Raw genomic sequence first — 20,471 nt, 5'->3', positions numbered from 1 at the left:
CACTGGATTTCACAGAATTTTCCCCCAAAATTTTGAATTCTTGACACCTAAGATTTCCAAAGAGGTTTCCCCCAAAATTTTGAATTATTGACAGAAAAAGTTTCCAAAACCACCACTGGATTTCACAGAGGTTTCCCCCAAAATCTTGGCTTTTTGACACACAAAGTTTCCAAAACCACCAGTGGATTTCACAGAGGTTTCCCCCATAATTTTGAACTATTGACACCTAAGATTTCCAAAGAGATTTCCCCCAAAATTTTGACTTTTTGACACATAAGATTTCCAAAGAGATTTCCCCCAAAATTTTGACTTTTTGACACCTAAGATTTCCAAAGAGATTTCCCCTAAAATTTTGACTTTTTGACACCTAAGATTTCCAAAGAGATTTCCCCCAAAATTTTGAATTACCGACACGAAATTTCCCAAACCCACCACCGGATTTCACGGAATTTCCCCCCAAATTTTGCCTTACCCCCACAAATTTCACAGAATTTCCCCCCCAAAATTTTGCCTTATGGCCCCAGGAGTTCCCCAGACCCCCATAAAGGGTTGCAGAGCAGAAGATCCTCACCCTCCCCAGGTTTGGGGTCCCAGCCCAGCCTCTCCCCGATGGGGGAGAAGACGTCCCTGACGAATCCCTGGATGTCCTCGTGGAAGTCTGTGTGGGACAGGAGGGTGGAGAGGATGCCCAGGTTACAGCTCAGGTCACTCCACACCGTGTAGTTGGGCTCGTTCACAAAAGCTTCCATGACTTTGAGAACCTCCACAGTGCTGATGATCCCAGCTCGGGCCTGGCAGGGAGAAAAAAAACATGGAATAATCTTATTTTCAGGCAGAATTAAGGCATTGAAGAGCTCCTTGTTTGTTTATTTATTGCCTGCTACTTATTTGTTATTTTATTTCTTGGTTTTACACTCGCCCAAAAGGTGATTTTAACCGAAAAGAGATTTAATCTTGGCTTTTTTTTGGTAATTTGGGAAGATGAAAAAGTCGGTTTTGCTTCCCATGAATTGATGTGAGCACAGCACTGCCAGGAAAATCTGGATTAATTGATTAATCAGCAGATCAACAGCTCCAAGCACAGAAAAATAACACCTGCTGGTATATCCAACCAGATAATTCAGATTTTGGTCAATTTAGGACCAGACCAGTAATTTATGGTACTGGAAAAATCAACAGTGACATTTCTAAGAAATAAATAGCAACGTTTATAATAAAGAACAATGTTTATAATAAATAATATCTATAATATCTGAATAATATCTATAATATCTGACACTATTGATGATAAAGATTTGTCATAAACAGTAATACTTCTAATAAATAAACCACATGGATAAGAAATAATATTTCTAATAAATAAACCATATGGATAATAAATAATATGGATGATAAATATTGTGGATAATAAATAATATGAATGATAAATAACATGGATGATAAATATTATGGATAATAAATATTATGGATAATAAATAACATGGATAATAAATAATTGCTAATAAATAACAACACCAACAATAAATAAAAATTAATCCCCTGCAGCCATCCCAAAGTCATTTTGCCCGTAAAAACTGCCTTGAACCCCCAATTTTTGGAGCTTTTCTCCGACTTACCAGAGAGAAGAGATCATTCTGCAGGCCCAGCCTGTCCACAGGGGGGAGGGAGAGGTCTTTGATGGCCGGGATTAAACTCTCCAGCATTTCGGGGCTGTACTGGGTGCGGTAAAACCCCACCGTGCCCAGGTTGAGCTGCAAGGACCAAAACCAGCCCCAGATTACAAGGAGGGAACAAAGCAAGTGATGGTTTGGGGTTTTTTTTTAATGGTTTGGATCAGTGGAAATGTCTCCAGGCTCGGTAGGTCAGGGAAGGGAATGGTGATAATTTAAATAAAAAGATAAAAGAGTGATAATAAGGGGGGAAAAATCAAGATTTTCAAGGAGAAAAGGACAGGGAGAGGAGAGGGAGCTCCTCCAGGGATCCTACAAGGGGCCCAACCACTGCTGCCTTTCTGGTTTTAAATTCTCTCTCAGTTTTTAAATAAATTCTCTTTTTCTTTTTTTAAATAAATTCTCTCTCAGTTTTTAAATAAATTCTCTCTCAGTTTTTAAATAAATTCTCTCTCAGTTTTTAAATTCTGTCAGTTTTTAAATAAATTCTCTCTCAGTTTTTAAATTCTCTCTCAGTTTCTAAATTCTCTCTGTTTTTAAATTCTCTCTCAGTTTTTAAATTCTCTCAGTTTTTAAATTCTCTCAGTTTTTAAATTCTGAGTTTTTAAATTCTCTCAGTTTTTAAATTCTCTCAGCTTTTAAATTCACTCTTAGTTTTTAAATTCTCTCGGTTTTTAAATTCTCTCAGCTTTTAAACTCTTAGTTTTTAAACTCTCTCTCAGTTTTTAAACTCTCTCAGTTTTTAAACTCTCCCTTCAGTTTTAAACTCTCTCCCTGTTTTTAAACCCTCTCCCAATTTTTAAATTCCCTTCCAGTTTTAAATTCCCTCCCAGTTTTTAAATTCCCTCCCAGTTTTAAATCCTCTCCCAGTTTTTAAATTCCCTTCCAGTTTTAAATTCCCTCCCAGTTTTTAAGTTCCCTCCCAGTTTTTAAATTCCCTCTCCCAGTTTTTAAATTCTCTCCCAGTTTTAAATTCCCTCCCAGTTTTAAATTCCCTCCCAGTTTTAAATCCCTCTCCCAGCTTTTAAATTCTCTCCCAATTTTTAAATTCCCTCCCAGTTTTAAATTCTCTCTCAATTTTTAAACCCCCTCCCAGTTTTTAACCCCCCTCCCAGTTCTCAGATTCCCTTTGGCTGCAGCAGAGCTCAGCAGTGGCTTTTTTTCACAAGCACATTTGTCTGGCAGTGGCCACCAGAAATCCTTCCCACTAATGAAAGATAAACAGGATTATTTTTGCTCAGGATGGACTTGAACTAAACTCTGGTTGCCCTGGGAGACTAAAAAAGCCACCACATCTTCCACTCCAAAGCTGCCTCTGATTGCCCAGGTTTGGATTCCTCAAAAGTCCCAGTTTACATTGTCTGGAGTAGTTTTGGAAGGGAAAAGGGCTCATTAAGGAAGTGTCCAGAGAGGAGCCAAAATCCAACAGCAGCACAGAAGAAACACAAGATTCCGAGGGGAAGGAATAAATTTAAAAAAAAAAAAGAGGAAAATGAAAGGTAAGGGAACATTCCAGTGGCTCCAAACTCATCCCCAGCCGTGTTCTCCCTCCTGAGGACTCACCTTCACCCACTGCTCTGGTTTGGTGTCTTTCAAAACCACTGTGAGCTCTGGTTTGTCCATCAGGATCTGCATTTTGGCACAGGTGGGGTCATCACTTGTGCAAATACTTATGGGCACCATCCACATGGGGAAATCCTCCCCTGGAAGGAGAAAAGGGTGGAAAGGAAGGTCTGAGGAAAAACATAACACTGAGTAACAAGGTGTTCAAACAGGTCCAGCACTGGCTGCTTCAAATTAAAAGGAAAAGAGGCACAAAACTGAAGGGGAATGACAGTTTTAGAATTAAAAGCCAAGAATCTTTAAATCACCTTTGAAGGCAAACATTTTAATTTGTATAAGCATGGAAGAGGAGTGGGATCTGTGGTGGAATTGGCTCCCACATGAGGGGTTTTTATTCCAGCCCCACTCCAAACCAGCTGCTTCCAGAGCTCCTCAGATGCAGGACTGGCCCCAAACTGGACATTCCTGAAGGAACAGGGAGCCAGGGAGTGCAGAGGAATCCTGCTCTCCGTGCAAGGACATGTGAGAGCTTCAACCTTGGAATTCCTCACGTTTTCCCACCTGGATCCAGGGTGGGAATTACTCAGGGCACCTGCCCTGCCCTGGGGCTGTTCCACCTCCCAAAATTGCTGCCATGAGCAGCAAGGGTGTCACCCTGTTCCTGCTCATCTTACCAGTATATGGTCCACTGGCACAGAACTTCTTCTGCACTAACTTCAACACTCTGTCATCTTCTTGCTGAAGACAAAAAGGGAAGAAAAAGAGAGAAAGGAATTTTTAGAACCCCTGATGTCAGCTGCTGTTATCACTGTGTGTGCCCTCTGCTGAACGGGGTAACTTTCCTCCTTCAGAGGGATCTACCCCAGGGTTCATCCCAAAGCACAAATCCCTGCTCCTGTCAGAACACACATGCCCTGATTCCCAGCTGAGTTTGCTCCCAGTGATCCTCCCTCACCCTGCAATCTTGTGGAATAAGCATAATTGAGGTGGAATGAGAAGCAGGGTGAGCTAAGCCAGAGCCTCCCTCCCCCAGCACACGTTTCACACACACAAACTCCAACGTCAGCAAACTCCAGGGATGCAGGGAGTCCCTGGGATAACTCCCCAGGGGTTTGTAGCAGATTCCTGCAGGGAGCTGTGCCTCCCTCCCTTCAGAACCAGAGCTGACACCACCCTCCAGGACTTCTCAGCATCTTCGGGCCCAAGTTGAGATCAGAGAACCAGAACTTCACCAGAAATCACAACTTCACCAAAAATCAGCAAATCAGAACTCCATCAGAAATCAGAATTTCCTCAGAACTTCAAGTCAGAACTTTAATCAGAGAATCAGCAGATCAGAACTGACTCAGCTGAGTTAACCCACGTGTTTTGGTCGTTAGAGACCTTGGTTTAGTGTGCAACTGAAATTCTCTTTAACCAGCTCAGTCTTTTTGAGCCACCAAAGCAAATCAGAACCGAGTTAAAAACTCATGTTTTGGTCATTACAGACGTTGGTTTGACCACAGTTGAACTTCTGCCCTGAGCAGAGGGGATGTTTGGATCAGTGGATGCCCTAAAGCTGATCCTAAACCACAGCTCAGGGCAGAGCTGCAGCTCCGAGGTGACCCCAAAGGTTGGATTTACCTGCTCAGCTTCCACATAAATGAGTGGGAATCCCATTTGTTTGGTCCACGTGTTCATCACAGCAGCAATGGGTTTGCCACTGGCTTTTTCCAGGCTTTCCCAGAGATCCTCTGCAGGAGAAAAGTCTGACTCAGCACTCCCAGAGTCTGGATGTGTCCAGATTTATTAAGGACACGACAGGGGAGGGTGGGCTCTTACTCCAGTTTGTCTTTATGCTTTGGGTTGTGTTTTTATTGAATTGTAACAGAAGAGAGGCAAGAAAAAGGAAATAGTTTAAACCACTGATGGGGGAGAGAGGGGAGGAACAGCTTCTTTACTGCTAAAAAATAAAGCAATCAACACACGTCGTGAAAAAATACCTTAAAAATAACATTAAATATTCAAATAGTGCCATCTTTCCCTTTAGTTTTTTTTTATATATTATGTCAAAATTGCTGAGCAAACACCAGGGGCTGCCAGAGCCTGATGTTCCACTTGCACATTTCTGCCTGATCCACAAAAAGGTTTAAGCAAAGAACGTGCTGGGGGAACGTTGGACGGGACTTTGCCCTGTTTAATCACCCACACGATCAATAACTGCAAAAGGAAGCTTGCAAAAGGCTCACTTGGCAAAGCAAAGGCTCTGTTTCCAAATTCCACGACTGTGCAAATGTGGCAAAGGGTAAATCAGCCCTTTCCCATCACCTCAGCCACTCATTCCCCAGGCAGAAAATCCCTAAGGGTGCCGAGTCCTGGCTGGGCAGGGGCACGAAACTGGAAACAAGCCAGTTGTTTTCTGGGATTTCAGCTGTCTCAGGTGGAAAAAAGGCTGTTTAAGGATTCAGTCCTTCAGCACTGAAGGGCTGGACTCCAGAAATCCCAATTTTCCCCCCTCCCCAAGCCCCACAGTGACCCCAGTTACCTGTGGCAGCGTTTTTCTGCTGGAACTTGGTCAGGTACAAATTCATGCCTTTCCGGAAATCCTGGGAACACACAGTGGGATATGTCAGGGCACCTCCCTCCGTGCCACACTTACACCCAGGGATCAGCCAGGGAGAATCACAATCAGTGCTACAATTCCTGCCATATTCCCCATTATCCCATTTCTCCCGGGTTAATCCCAACAGAGCCCGGATAAACTGGGAGAATTTTTCAAAGCCACAGAATGCACAGATTCAATTATTATTTTTTTTTTGTTAAAAATCATTGGTTTTACCTGCAAAAAAAAAAAAAAAAAAGATCTGAAAAGCCCCAGGTGGTTTTTGCAGCCCAATCCCTTCACCTCATCCCCGATGTAGTCGTGCAGCATCCGGATCACGGAGGCTCCCTTGCTGTAGGAAATGGCATCAAATATTTCATCCACCTCGGAGGGGTGGCCCACACTGACCTGGGGGAGACAGGAGAGAACTCCCATGAGAGGGATTTCAGCTGCCAGAACCCTGGATTTTGCTGGTTGTAGCATTTGGGAGGTGACTTTTCTCCCAGAGAAGGCACGTGCACACCCAGCACTGGGTTGTCTCAGTGGATCTCTGCACCCAGCTAATTCAACTTACTCAGGTATGGTTGGGTTTAGAAGTTAAACACCCTTTAAGTTAGGTTTTGGTGTTAAATCTAACAGATTTGGGGTTCTTTTGGTGTTAAATCTAACAGATTTGGGGTTCTTCCTTCAATCCTTTGGTTTGCCACTTGTCCCGAAGTGATAAAACCAGGGGAAATTGTTCAGCCCAGGGAGAGTGAACACAACACAGGGAGTAAATCCCTCTAAAATGACCTGCTGCACAAAGCAAGGAAATTCCCCAACATTTATTCCATCAACCAATTTTTCTGCCACCAGAACACTCGATCTCTGGGAATTACAAAGGGAGTTTTCTTTGTGCAGCAGAGGAAAGCAGAGGAAAGCAGAGGAAAGCAGAGGGAAGCAGAGGGAAGCAGAGGGAAGCAGAGGGAAGCAGAGGGAAGCAGAGAAAGCAGAGAAAGCAGAGGAAAGCAGAGGAAAGCAGAGAAAGCAGAGGAAAGCAGAGGAAAGCAGAGGAAAGCAGAGGGAAATCCCCTCGGTGTAACCACAACTCCAGCTTTCCCTTTGTGGCAGGAATGACTACAAAGTTCCCTTTTTAATTACCAGGAAACAATCTTGCCCTGGGGCTAATGAAAACCAGGGATAGAGGCAGGAGGGGAAGGAGGACTCACCTCAATGGGGTGGCTGTTGTCTAAGGCATCGAGCTCCTGGGCCCGTGTGTAGTCGGCAGAGACAAACTGGGTCCAGATGTCGTACTCTGGGAAGCAGTGATCCACACACAGGTACTCAATCCACGAGGCAAAGCCCTCATTCAGCCACAGGTGGGTCCACCATTCCTGGGAAGGCAAAGGAAAGGCCAAAATTCCATTAAACAGCAAGAAGTTGGCAGCAAAAAATTAAAGTTTGCAGGGTTAACTCAGTGTCGCTTGTGAGCACGAATTCACCTCTCTGGAGAATCAGCGGGGCAAGAAGAGCCACCAGCATCCAAAAATTGCCTTCCCCTTAAGTTTTAGGGACTCTACATAGAGCAGAAATTCCCAGAGCCTGGACTGGAGGTCAGAGCAGAGCTGTGGAACAGCCTGGATTAGGGAAAACCCAGCGCCAGGCAAAGCTGCAGGTCCGTGAGGCAGCACAGCTGGGGGGACACAACGGGGGCTTTCTTCCCCAAATCGTGGGACAAACAGCTGGTTTGGGGTTTCTTTGGGTTTTTTTTCTCCTTACAGTAAGGAGAAAAACCTGGAATTTTGAGAAATATCCTAAATTATGGAAACCTGAAGCCTGGTGAGCACTTCAAAAGTTGTTCCTCGCCAGCCAAGATTTGTTTTTTTAAAGGTAAGAATGCGGGGACACAACGGGGGCTTTCTTCCCCAAATTGTGGGACAAACAGCTGGTTTGGGTTTGTTTGTTGGTTTTTTTTTTCTTACATTAAGGAGAAAAACCTGCAATCTTGAGAAATATTCTGAATTAAGGAAACCTGAAGCCTGGTGAGCAGTTCAAAAGTTGTTCCTCGCCAGCCAAAAGCGGGATTTGGTTTTTTTTTAAAGGTAAGAATGTGACAGTGACATTTTAAAATTCTGCCTTTCACTTGAATATTAGTATTTAATACTAGTATTTAAGTGAAGCAGGGAAGGTAAGGAAAAAGGCCATGGATACTGAGGAAGGAAACCCCCTTTTCCATGCTTTAACCCCCCATTTTAAATGCAAAAGGGGTGGGTAACTCCGAGTGCCACTGGTGCCTCAGCACAAGGAGCTGGGCAGGATCCAGTCCCAAAAACCTCCTGCTTCTCCTCTCAGTGAACCATTGTCCCCTGGGAGGGTGGAATTTCCACAGGGAAAGCTGTGACAAACTCCACTGCTTTATTTTTGGAGTGGAGAGCATCCAAATTCCTTTTACATCTCTGGTGCACCTGTTTCCCAGACTCAGGAATTCTTCACACACCCGGCTCCAACACACCTGGAGTTCTTCTTATTTATCAGAAAAACTGGGATATTGTGCTGGCCAGAAGTGGCAAAGCAAAGCAGAGATGCCACTGAGGTTTTCTGCTCCATTCCCCTCATTAGAGAGGAGGGAAAGTTGATTTTCTTGGAATTATCTAACACTGCAATGCCATTTTCTATTTCAGACCTGCATCGCAGAAAATAATAACCAACAAGAAAAAGCTCTTAAAGGAAAATTTGGGAAGAGCTAGAGCTTCAAAAGGAAAAGAAAAAGCTGATTTAATGTATGTTTTAGAGGGTTCTGTGAACTTTCTCAGCCCTTTTTGTCCCCAGTTCTCCCCAGGTTTGTGGTCACTAATGGAGTGTGAGCATTTCCTGGCATCCCACAGGCTGTCACAGGATGCTGGCTCTCCCTGCTTCCAGCTGTTCAACTCCACCAACAGCTAAAAATACACCACTCCACTACTGCTTTTCCCTGCAAATACTGTGCTGCTCTCACATGGAAGCTGCCACAGACAGGAATTGGCCAGAGCTGCCCCCATGGCCCCGGAGAAAAGTCTCCCAAACTCTGTTTTTTGTTTTAATCAATATTAAAATTAATATTAAAATTCATATTTACGCTGGGGTTTTTTTCCCCCTCCATCCACTCACAGTTTAAAGAGTGAAGATTTAGGGCTCCAAATCTTTTTTTTTTTCCACCAAACGCTAATTTCTTACTTAAAAAAGAACTTCAGAACCTGCAAAATATTTGGATTCCAGCAGGGATTGGAACAGGAATGTCAAATCCAATTCCCAGAGGGAGCTGGAGCCATTTGTTCCCAGCAGAAGCTCTGACAGGTCCAGGGCTGGTTTGAGCACTAAATGGAATTTCTTTACAGATTTTCACTCTTGCTGCCTCCCAGGTGGTTTTATTCCCACTAAAAAGGAGTTAAATTCCAAACCATTCGGGCACTGGCTCCACATTTATCCCGAAAATTTCACAGGAGCTACAGGGCTGGAAGGATTTGCAATGAGCTGGGACTGCTTGGGATAAAGCCTGACAGGTGGATCATTCCCAGCTGAAAGGAAAACACTGGAATATTGCTAAATTCTAACAAGGGACACACCCAAACAAGTCCAGATTAATTCACCTGGAAAAGATCTAGGAATGGAAAGAACAAATTGGGAATAAAGCACGGCTTAAATATTACATTTATTAATTTAAAGACCCCAAGCTGCTGTTTGGGGGCACTCAAATACATCTGGGCATGGAGGATTTTGTAGCTGTTACATACCATGGTCACAAGGTTTCCAAACCACTGATGAGCAAGTTCATGTCCCACAACCAGGGCAACCCACTGGCGAGATGAAGAACAGGAATTTTTGGGGTCAATGAGCAGAGCTGTCTCCCTGTGGTGGAGAGAGAGGGAGAACTGAGCAAGGGGTTGGATGAGCCCAGGGGGAAAAACACAGTCAAAAAGCAGGTTAAATCACCTAAATAAGCTAAAAAGTGATCAGCACGACTGAAAAAATAATAATTAAAAAAAAAAAAAACCCAAAAAAACAAACCCAAAAGCTACTTCAGCGTAGACATTTGGGAAGTTCCACAGCTTTTGGAATGCTTTGGAGCAGGAATTCCTTATGGCATGCAAGAAGACAAGTGGAAAAAGCCAGGCAGGAGTAAAAGTTCATCCTTTATTTATCAGCCAGCTCGCCTACATAATCTAAGAACCTCAACTGCAGGAGGGATGCACAGCACGTCTGCCCTGCCTCCCTCATTCCCAAAGGAATTCTGGCTCTTCCAAGATGTCTTACACAAGTTTCTCCACTTGTGCTCCCTGAGCCAGGCACAAACCTTCCCCTAGCCACCATCAGGGGGTCTGTTAAAAACCCCTGGAATGCTGTAATTCCAAGGGAAGCACCTCAGCTGGTGCCTCCCAAAGGGATGGAGCCAACCCAAACTCGGCATAAGGGGGGGGGGGAAATGAACAGCACCGTGAAGCTTCCAAAAATTCCCCTCATCCAGGATAAACACACGTATTTTTCTTTTCCACAGGGAGCAAAAATATCAGATTTCATCAGAATTGCAATGAGAAGACAAATAGATTTGAAACCTGGGCTCGAATTTCTGTGTTGGTTTTTTTTGAGGGCAAATCAAAAGCTCGAGCAGAAGGAATTAAAATTATTTCAGGATTTCGGGTCCAGAGCTTACAGGTTGTTTCAAAATGCAAGGGAAATCATTGGGCATGGAATGATGTCAAGCCAAAAGTACAAAAGCCTGACCAGAAGGAGGGGGGGGGGGAAAAAAAAATCAAACTGAAAAGAAAGGCAAGTTAATGTTTTTGATTTGCTCATCTCCACACGGTTGCTCTGGGGGGGTTAAATTTACCAACTTGCCCACGAGGTAAAAGGAGAAACTCTTCCAGCTGTGTCAGTGAGTTTGACAGGGCAAAAAAAAAAAAAAAAAAAGGGGCCAGGAAAGTTTTCCTGCAGAACAGGCAGTGCTGCCAGACACTTAAAAACCTCACACCCTTGGACAGCACCTGCAAGAGCTGATTTTTTGCCTTCCTAAGCTGTTCAACACCACCAAAATTATCCAAAACGGAGCAAGAATTGAAGGTATTTGCTCTGTCTCATTTGGGATGACACCCAGTAATTACAGCTCCCTAAAGCTAATCCAAGTTATTCCAAGAATTAGTGAACAAAGAGGGGGAAAGACAGTATTTTAACAGCATACCTATAAGTAACAAGGCCCCAGTTCTCCATGGCACCTTTATAAAATAAATACAAAGGTTTATTGATATTGATACACACACCTCTTCCTAAACGTTTAAAATTCAAATTAAATACAGTTCATCAACAAAGTGAGTTACTTTACCAGCAGCAAAGTCTGCAATAGCTATGAGATCAATTTTAGGAAGAGGGTAAGGAACATTGAAGTAGTCCTTATAAAAAGGCAGAGTTTTAGCAGCAACCTGTAAGAAATAAGAGGAGAAATGTGCTGTTAACTTGGAACTGGGGGAAACTTGAGAATTTCTGATTGAAACTAAGAAAGCAGCACAAAGATTTCTTCCAGCAGCCCCACTCCCAGCTCACAATGGTTTGGAAAACTCCCCATCCCTGTTTTCTCCCAGGCTGTCACCACCCTCCAGGACTTCTCAGCATCTTCGGGCCCAAGTCGAGATCAGAGAACCAGAACTTCACCAGAAATCACAACTTCACCAGAAATCAGCAAATCAGAACTCCATCAGAAATCAGAATTTCCTCAGAACTTCAAGTCAGAACTTTAATCAGAGAATCAGCAGATCAGAACTGACTCAGCTGAGTTAACCCACGTGTTTTGGTCGTTGGAGACCTTGGTTTAGTGTGCAATTGAAATTCTCTTTAACCAGCTCAGTCTTTTTGAGCCACCAAAGCAAATCAGAACCGAGTTAAAAACTCATGTTTTGGTCATTACAGACTTGGTTTGACCACAGTTGAACTTCTCTTTAATATCAAACTCGAGGGTTTTTTGAGACATTAAAGTAAATCAGAGCTGAGTCAAACCCATGTTTTGGTGACTGCAGACAGTGGTTTTTCCACAACTGAAATTCTGTTTAATATTGAGTTCAAGCTTTTTGAGCCATTAAAGCAAATCAGAACTAAGTCAAAACCCAAGTTTTGGTCATTATAGATACTGGTCCACAGCTGAAATTCTGTTTGATATCAAACTCAAGCTCTTAATCACTCTTAATAAACCAGCATGTGGCTTGACATATGCCAAGATTTATTATATATATTATTTATATTTATTATTTATATATATATTTTTATATGTTATATATTCTTACCACTATTTATTATATGTATTTCTTTTTAAATCACCAGGTTTGTCCAACCTGTTCAGGTTTTGTGCACATTAAAGCAAATCAGAACTGAGTCAAAACCTATGTTTTGGTCATTATAGATATTGGTCCACAACTGAAATTCTGTTTGATATCAGACTGAAGCTCTTCAAGCCATAAAAGCAAATCAGAATTGAGTCAAAACTCATGTTCTGGTCATTGCAGACATTGGTCCACAACTGAAATTCTGTTTAATATCAAGCTCAAACTCTTTAAGCCATAAAAGGAAATCAGAATTGAGTCAAAACTCATGTTTTGGTCATTGTAGACACTGGTTCACAACTGAAATTCTGTTTGATATCAAACTGAATCTCTTTAAGCCATAAAAGCAAATCAGAACTGAGTCAAACCCCGTGTTTTGGTCACTGCAGACACCTGTTTGCCCACAGCTGAAATTCTGGTTAATTTGGAGCTCGGCCTCTTCGAGCCACTAAAAACACCCACAAACCCCCCGGATTTGGGCCACAGAGCAGAGTGACCAGAGCAGAGGCGTGTCCAGGGATCCCTCCTGGACCCCAGGCCCCTCTGAGCTCATTTACCTCCAAGGCAAACTTTCCTTGCTCCGCTTTGCCCACAGGGGTGTAGACCCGGACCAGGACCCCGTCCTGGGATCGCGCCTCCACGAAGTCGTACTCGCCCACCACGAAGGCCACCAGGTACGTGGACATCACGGGGGTCCTGGCAAACTTCACCTCCACCAGGTTCTCGTCATCTGGGTAGGGCTTCCTGTCCACCACGTTCTGGGGGGACAGAGGGACAGAGGGAGAGTTGTCAAGTCTTTTTTTCGGGGAAGCGAAACCGGGATTGCGCAACGTTGTTCCATCCTCATGAGTCACGCAGGGAAAGTGGAAAGGGGGTTAAGGTTTAAAGTCCAGGCCACGGTGTGGTTCTGCAGTTATTAAAATGCCCTGTCCAACCTGGAGATATTGTATATTGTAAAAGCACACAAGATATCAGAGAATCATAGAATCAGCTGGGTTGGAAGGGACCTCCAAGATCATCAAGTCCAACCCTTGATCCAACCCCGCCGTGGTTCCCAGCCCATGGCACTGATGCCACATCCAGTCCCATCTTAAAAACCTCCAGGGATGGAGAATCCACCACTTCCCTGGGCAGCCCATTCCAATGGCTGAGCACCCTCTCTGCAAAGAAATTCTTCCTGATATCCAACCTAAACCTCCCCTGGCACAGCTCAAGACCGAGCCCCCTTGTCTTGCTGATGGTTGCCTGGGAGAAGAGACCAACCCCCCCCGGCTCCCCCCTCCTGTCAGGGAGTTGCAGAGAGTGAGGAGGTCTCCCCTGAGCCTCCTCTTCTCCAGGCTGAGCCCCCCCAGCTCCCTCAGCCTCTCCTCACAGCACTTGTGCTCCAGTCCCTTCCCCAGCCTCGTTGCTCTCCTCTGGACCTGCTCCAGCCCCTCAATGTCCTTCCTGAGCTGAGGGCCCAGAACTGGACACAGCACTCCAGGGGTGGCCTCACCAGTGCTGAGTCCAGGGGCAGAATCACTTCCTTGGACCTGTTGGCCACACTGTTCCTGAGCCAGGCCAGGATTCATTGGCCTTCTTGGCCACCTGGGCACACTCTGGCTCATGTTCAGCTTCCTGTCAAGTTATAAGTTATAGTCCACTGTTTCCAAAGCATTTGTCCTTCAAAACCAGCACTGCTCCCATCCTAGGAAGGCTCCAGCTTTTGCTTGAGACACAAACCTTCCCTTGAAACAGAAACTTTCACTTGAAACAGAAACCACGTGGTCAAGGCCAGGCCAGACTTTACAGGTAACTCTCAATGTTAGGAATAAAAAAAAAAAACAAACCCACTCTATTTTTAAACTGACTCTTCTCCAGCAACATCATCTAAAAATATGTGCAGGCAGCACAAACTAAAAATGCCCCTTTTGTGACAGAGGTACTTCTGCTTCCACATTTCATCCCAGTTCTGGACAGAAATTCTCCAGAGCAGGAAACTCTCTGATTTATCTCAAGTGCTTCTGGGTAACACACAAAGGACTTTTCCCCAGTCACTCTTAATCAACCAGCACGTGGCTTGACCTATGCCAAGATTTATTATTTATTAAATATATTATTTATATTTATTATGTTATATATTTTAATATATTTTTATATATTTTACACATGTTATATATACTTACCACTGTTTATTATATATATTTTTTTAAACCACCAGGTTTGTCCAACCTGTTCAGGTTTTGTGCACCTGACACCAAATAACATCTTGTTTCAAAGCTCTCTGCATTTATTCCTCCTTAGCAATAGCAAGGCAGCCTGTATTCCTAATTCTGTTACCAAGACACATTATTAATTATCAATTAAGCAGCTGGTGTTATCACAGCTTTATTTAAAACACTGTTTATTTGCACATCAAGGACTCACCATATTTGACAAAGCTACTCTGTCTTTAGGAACCACCAAAGAAATATCAAATGTTGCCTTAATAGCAGGTTCATCCCAGCAAGGGAAAGCTCTGCGAGCATCAGTAGCCTGAAAAAAGAGCATTAAAGAAATAAATCACAGGAGATTGTGGCAGCAAAACACACAAATTCAGCTTATTTTGGGGCAAGAAGTGGGTGAATCACGGACACTCTTGACCTCTGCATCAGAGCATTTTATTCTTATTTCACCCTCAGCTTGAATAAATAAAAGCAGCTGAAAAGGCCTCTGTGCTCTGATGGAATTGTACAGTCTGAGGAAAATTTAGCAGAGTCATGAGAGGAGCAAAGCTCAGTCATGTGAAAGCACAGAGGGCACCCAGGCGTTCACAGGCCCTGCACACACGACCACCTATTTATATTCCATCAGCCTGCTCCCAAAAAACGCTCTGCCCGTGGCAGGGGAGGGCTGCCTGGTTTATGTAAGCAGGAGGATCACTCTGGAATTGCAATATGGAGTCAAATTCCTGCCATTTTGGCCGGGGGTTTACGTAACAGGGCCGGGCCCTGGCTCACGTTTGGGATGTCGGGGAGACACCGAGATAAAAGGCACAGGGGGCTGCCAAAGAAAGGTTAAAGTGCTTCACACAAGAAGGTTTCACAGAGGTATCTGAGCATGTCTAAATCATGAGGTGTTCCTGAACACTGCAGCTCCTGCCTGTCTAGGGTGCATCCCACAGCCCTGCCTGGGGAATTGGAACATCCCGAATTTCCTGCCCTGGAGGCCGCAGTGTAAAGGTTGTTTAAATTGGAGCGTTACCCACACTCGGAGCAAGGAGCAAAAAAATAATGAAATTCACCCAGAGGGGAGAGATAAAGGCAGGAAAACTGTGCCTTTGCCTCTTCCCAGCAGAAATCCTCCCTGAAAGCAGCAGTGCAGCCCGTACCTCGAACTGAGTGACAGCAGCGTAGCGGGTGTCTCCGGTGGGGGTGGTGTATTTACTCCGGTAAAAACCTTTCATTTTATCATTCAGCTCCCCTACAAAGTCTATCTTTAGGGTCCCTGTCCCTGCAACACAAACAGAGGGGGGGTGTTGTTACTGGATTGTGCCAAACAGAGCATGGATTCGGTCTGGACCACCAGGCCCCTTCAGCTCCTCTCCGTCCCTCCAGTGCCAGCCCCCCACAAACCCTCCACTCTCCCCAGACAAACCCCAGAAGAGCAAAGCCAGGCTCCCCACAGATTTTTAGGATTGCTACCAGAGGCTGCTGCAGGGCTCAGTCTCACCTTCTAAGCAGAAAGCACAACCAGGAGAGACCAACCTTAAGCCATTCCCAAAGTCTGATCCTCTAATCCTCACTTTAAAGTTGGCACAAATATAGGATATAAGCAATAATGGCATCCTGTGGAATCCACTACAAAGCCAAGATGGAGCTGTGGCAGTGCTCAAGCTCATAAGTCAATTAGTCTCAGGATTTATTCTGCCCTTGATGTCTCTCAGTGCAAAAGGGGAAACCTGAGCCTGCCCAGAGCAGCAGCCAAGATCCCATAGAACCAAACATTCCTGCTTGATCGTCCCAGAATTTCCTATTTGTATTTATCCAGATGAAATAAAACTGCTTTATTTAAACTGAGGAGCTGTTTCAACCCACGGGCTCCCCAGAGCAAGAAACTGCAGCAGCTTCAGGAGAATCCAAACATCGACGGTGAGGAAAATCCTGCAGTAATTCCAGTGAGCTCAGGAGGGAACAGCTCAGGGGGAATAACAGGAACAGCTCCTGCCTCCCAAGAGCTGGGAAATAATCAGAGCCACCTCAGGTGTTGGCAGGAATTACCACCCTTAGTGAAACAACATTTCCAAGTCCAGAGGCTCCTGAAGTGACCCATGGTGGGCACATCCACAGGGAGCACCACACCCACACTGGGGAACTCCAGGGAAGGCAGAGCTGTCCCACTCCAGCTTTTCCAAGTGCAAACCCCTCAAAGCCAGGGCTGAAGGCAGCAGGGAGCAGGGGAATAGCTCCTACCTTTCTGCAGGGTACTGGGAAAGGAGAGAGTAACCTTTTCATCCTCGTTTTGGTAGTTGAACCCCGTGGCGTGAACCTCTGGAACAGAAAACATTTCCTTGGTCAGAGGCAGCCCCAGAGAGGGGTTTGTACTCAGGAACGTTTAGATTAGAGTAATAAAACATTTAAAAGTCACTGAATCAGCTGAACCCAACATGCTGCAGCTCCTGAGCAAATCAATGGAGATTCTGAATAATCCATAATTCAATGTGAGGAAGCAAAGGAACACCCTCGTGCTCAGAATTCCATGGCAGGGAAAGCTTCTGCCCAGCCCAGGAATGAAAGCTGAGCTGAGAAATGATAAACCTGCAGCAAGAACAGTATCTGGACAGCAGGAATGTTGGGAACAGCTGCCACAATCCTGACAAATGGTGAAATATTGCACCAAAATTCCCCTCAATATTAAACCACTTCCATCAGTGCAGCAGGACTCTTAATAATTATCCCAAACAAGATGCTTAGGATTTATTTACCCAATCTGTGGCTCTCACTTGGAAAAGCACATTAATCTCCATAGCAGGGGAGTGGGGGGTGTTGCTTGGATTTAACCACAAAATAAAACACAATGTTGGTTTTATTTAAAAAGTGACTTCAGAAGCAGAGTCCACCTTGGAGTTCCTGTCCTGCTCAGCAAAGAGATCCAAAATCCACCCAAAAATGAAGCAGTTTGGTATTTACACAGCACTGGAACTATTTGTGGATGCAAACATCCAAACTATGAGGCCAAGCTGGAGAGACAGGGGGAGGGAACCTCCCCAGGAATTAAAGTGTCCTGAAGCTCCACAGAGCCAGGGGAGAGCACCTGGTGTTGTTTCCTCCTTCCTAACTCAGGTCCCACTTGCTGCCTCCAACATGATGTGGGATCTATGATCCTTCAGCCAAAAAAAACCTGGAATGGCTATGCAGGACCTCACTCTGCAAGTTCTGCTCCCTGTGTCATTCAACCACGGCAAAAACCCCTGAGAAATTATCTTTAAGAACCTTAAATCTGCTCCAAAGCAGCTGAGAAACGGTCTCAGCAGCAGCACCTTCCACTGCTAAACTTGGACACAACAACAGGCTTTTCATCCTAAAAGGAAAACTTGCCACTCAACCAACTTCTTGAATGACAAAGCTGGTTTGCAACAACGATTTCAGTCACAAAAGGACTTGTTTTCCACACTCAGGTATCACTCCAAGCATCCAGGTGTTGGGTTTCAGCCTCAGCACACTCCAGGATGTTCAGCTGAGCTGTTCCACAAGTGACAAAGGGAACTGGAAACGTGCTTTTATTGTTCTAAAATTTCAAGTGCTGTTTATTCTGGAATAGTGTGATTTCAGCCTCAAACCCCTGCTCACAGAGCACATAAATGCAGGAGCTGCATGAATAAATTAGTTTTAAGTACAGGTTTCACTGAGCTCTGCTCAGGGTTTAATCTGAGTTAACCACCGTGCTGGGGTGCAGGACAGGCTCAAATAACACAGAAATAGCTGCAAAAAATACAGAATGCAGGGGAAAAAATCCTCCACTGGGATCAAGCAGAAAAACTTTAGACTCCTGATCCGCGCTGAGGAGTTCCAAGATTTTGAAAATCAACTTTAAGAGGGATGAGATGGAGCATTTAAAGCAGAATCCGTTCCAAGGACACCCAACTGCCAGCAGACAGTGGGAAAAGAGCACCAAAAATAAGGGTTTGGCTTTTCTTCTTGTAACTCTGGGGGTACTGAGGCAGAAAAGGAAGATTTTCAGGAGAACAGTCCTTATGGACAAGGTGTTAATCCTGAAGTGGGCTTCCAGCAGCAGAGAGGAGCTGGTTGCTGACTCCATCCTTCAGATCCCAGGAATTTTGACCCCGAGTCCACCAGACAACAAACCTGTTGTTCTGCAGCAGCATGTGGGTGCCCTGGGTCAGAGGGAAGGACTGGCTGGATTCCTGCTGGGAAGCTCTGAGCCTGGAGGGCTCCTGCTGCTGCTGCTGCTGCTGGAGGAGCTGCAGGTTGTGGTCAGAGGGTAAGGGAACACCTGAGAGAGGCTGGATAAGGATCAGCTCAGGAATGCAGCAACACTTCCCCCCCTCCAGTGGATTTTAAAAGGACCACAGCAAACCATAAACGTTTTTATCTTTTTTTTTTACAAAGATCTGATACCAGAGACAAACACCAGCAGGATTTCAAACCCCAGCAGGATTTCAAACCCCAGCAGGATTTCAAACCCCAGCAGGATTTCAGGAGCAGAGCTCCAACCTCCCAAAACTGAGGAGTGCAGAGGAATGTGTGTTATGTGCAGCTTCTGCCAAAGGTTGACAATGGATATCAAGTTTCCCCCTCCCTCCTCTCCCAAATGTGAAGTGCTCTTAAGTGTGTTTGAATTTGCAGCTCTGCTACTTTATGAGCTTTTTAACCTGTACCAGGAAAGACAGAGCTGAACATCACCAGGGTTAGGAGGTGAAGGCCTTCAGGGATTTTTTACTCAAAGCAGCTCCTCACATATCAAATTCCAAAGCAAAAGAACATAAATGAAAGATTCAAAGCTACATTATTTTTGTTGTTGTTGTTGTTTAAACTGACTACTCAGTGCCAATAATTTAATCCAGAGCAAAAGAACCATGGAAAACCATCAACAATACTTTTTGTTCGAGTTTAAGAGGACTGCTTCTAACAAAGATGTGATTGCAGCAAAGGGCTGTGTGAATTCCTACCAGTGGAATACAAAAGCTCCTGAAGAGAACAGCCCAGTTTTGGCAGCCTGCAAACTTTGGAGAGTTTGGCACTGCAAGGTTGCAAGTTAATCACTAGCACATTAGTGCACAGTCTGGGCTGAGCTGCATGAGAAAAATCAAAAGCTGCTGCTCCCTGGGTTTTTTTTGGGGGGAAAAAGGAGAAAAAAAAAAAAAAAAAAGCCTAAAAAAATTGCATCCCAGAGCTTGGAGCTCTGCAATTCAAATTCTACAACAGCTTTTGCAATAAATTCCAGGCCTGCCACAGAGCACTTCCTGCAACTGCACAGTGACCAGAGGGAGCCATCGATTAATGATCCCAATTCCTGGGCTCTATCCCTGATAAATGTGGCTCCCAGCCAAGGGCTTTAAGCAAAGTCAAATCTGGACTGGAAGCCAAGAGGAAAGATGGAATTTTTTCAAGTGGCCCTCGATCCATGGCATGGAGAAGTCACAGGCAATCAAGGTATGGTGGTTTAATGACCTTGCATTCCCAGGGGGGGCTGCAGGGGCTGGGAACAAACACTCTGGCTTCTCTACTGCAAATTAAACCCTCCCTGTGCTGACCCAGCGCTCCCTGTCCCCCAATTCCCAGGAACCCTAATGCTTCCAAGCCCTTTCCATGAGATTCCACCTGTAAAATCCTAAAACATAGTCTCATGCATCAGACATTCCCAACAGGTCCAGGCCAAGGCAGCCCAGCTCTCCCCAAAAACCTGCATTAAACCCCCGTCCCCTCCAGAGAAAAAAGGATGAAGGTGAAGTTTCCTACAACAAACAAACATTCAACCACTGGTTTAAAGAACTTCAGACTGTCACAGGCAGCAACAGCAGCTGGCTTTGCCACCTGGCCCCAGGTGGGAATTCATGTTCCCATTCCCTTCCTTCCACTGGAATTCCCACACAACCAACAGGAGCAGGAAGGTGCCTTTTTTTTGTTCCCCTTGTGGAGGCAGTTTCCTGAGCACTTGGCTGCTCAGCAGGGTCAGCAGGGATGCCAGGAGAAGGGAGGGAGGGAGGACAGGCACTCAGCTTTCCACGAGCACTACTGATTTTTGGGGTGGTTTTTTTGGGGGGTTGTCTCTTTTTTTAAACACCACCTGAGGCTCTGGTGTAACCAGCATCCCACAGTGGGAAGGGAAAGGCCAAAAGAATGAGTTCTGGCCCTAAAG

The 20,471-nt window shown here is 44.8% G+C and overlaps 1 protein-coding gene across 1 annotated transcript; it reads right to left on the bottom strand.

Moving 5' to 3' along the window:
• Positions 1-512: 512 nt before the first annotated feature.
• On the bottom strand, positions 513-16,658 carry LOC113940360 (puromycin-sensitive aminopeptidase). The gene is made up of 15 exons (XM_027631493.1): positions 16,565-16,658; positions 15,484-15,605; positions 14,541-14,648; positions 12,692-12,892; positions 11,147-11,243; positions 11,006-11,039; positions 9,564-9,678; positions 7,023-7,187; positions 6,118-6,222; positions 5,758-5,818; positions 4,857-4,966; positions 3,908-3,971; positions 3,234-3,373; positions 1,617-1,751; positions 513-791 (listed from the first exon to the last, which is right to left on the bottom strand). The coding sequence occupies exons 1-15, from the start codon at positions 16,656-16,658 to the stop codon at positions 513-515; spliced, it is 1,830 nt and encodes a 609-aa protein (XP_027487294.1).
• Positions 16,659-20,471: the final 3,813 nt, after the last annotated feature.

Source organism: Corapipo altera, unplaced genomic scaffold (assembly GCF_003945725.1).
Source record: "Corapipo altera isolate COAL_440 unplaced genomic scaffold, ASM394572v1 128943, whole genome shotgun sequence".
NCBI lineage: Eukaryota > Metazoa > Chordata > Aves > Passeriformes > Pipridae > Corapipo > Corapipo altera.
This window is presented reverse-complemented; position numbering and strand designations above follow the sequence as displayed.

Bases quoted from the DNA above. Each gene is read 5' to 3' on its own strand.
- LOC113940360 (XM_027631493.1), bottom strand. From the start codon at position 16,658: ATGTTTTCTGTTCCAGAGGTTCACGCCACGGGGTTCAACTACCAAAAC. The intron at 15,606-16,564 runs GTAGGAGCTATT...TTTGTGTTGCAG, and splicing joins TCCCAGTACCCTGCAGAAAG to GGACAGGGACCCTAAAGATA. The intron at 9,679-11,005 runs GTATGCTGTTAA...TCTCCACCACAG, and splicing joins TGGGGCCTTGTTACTTATAG to GGAGACAGCTCTGCTCATTG.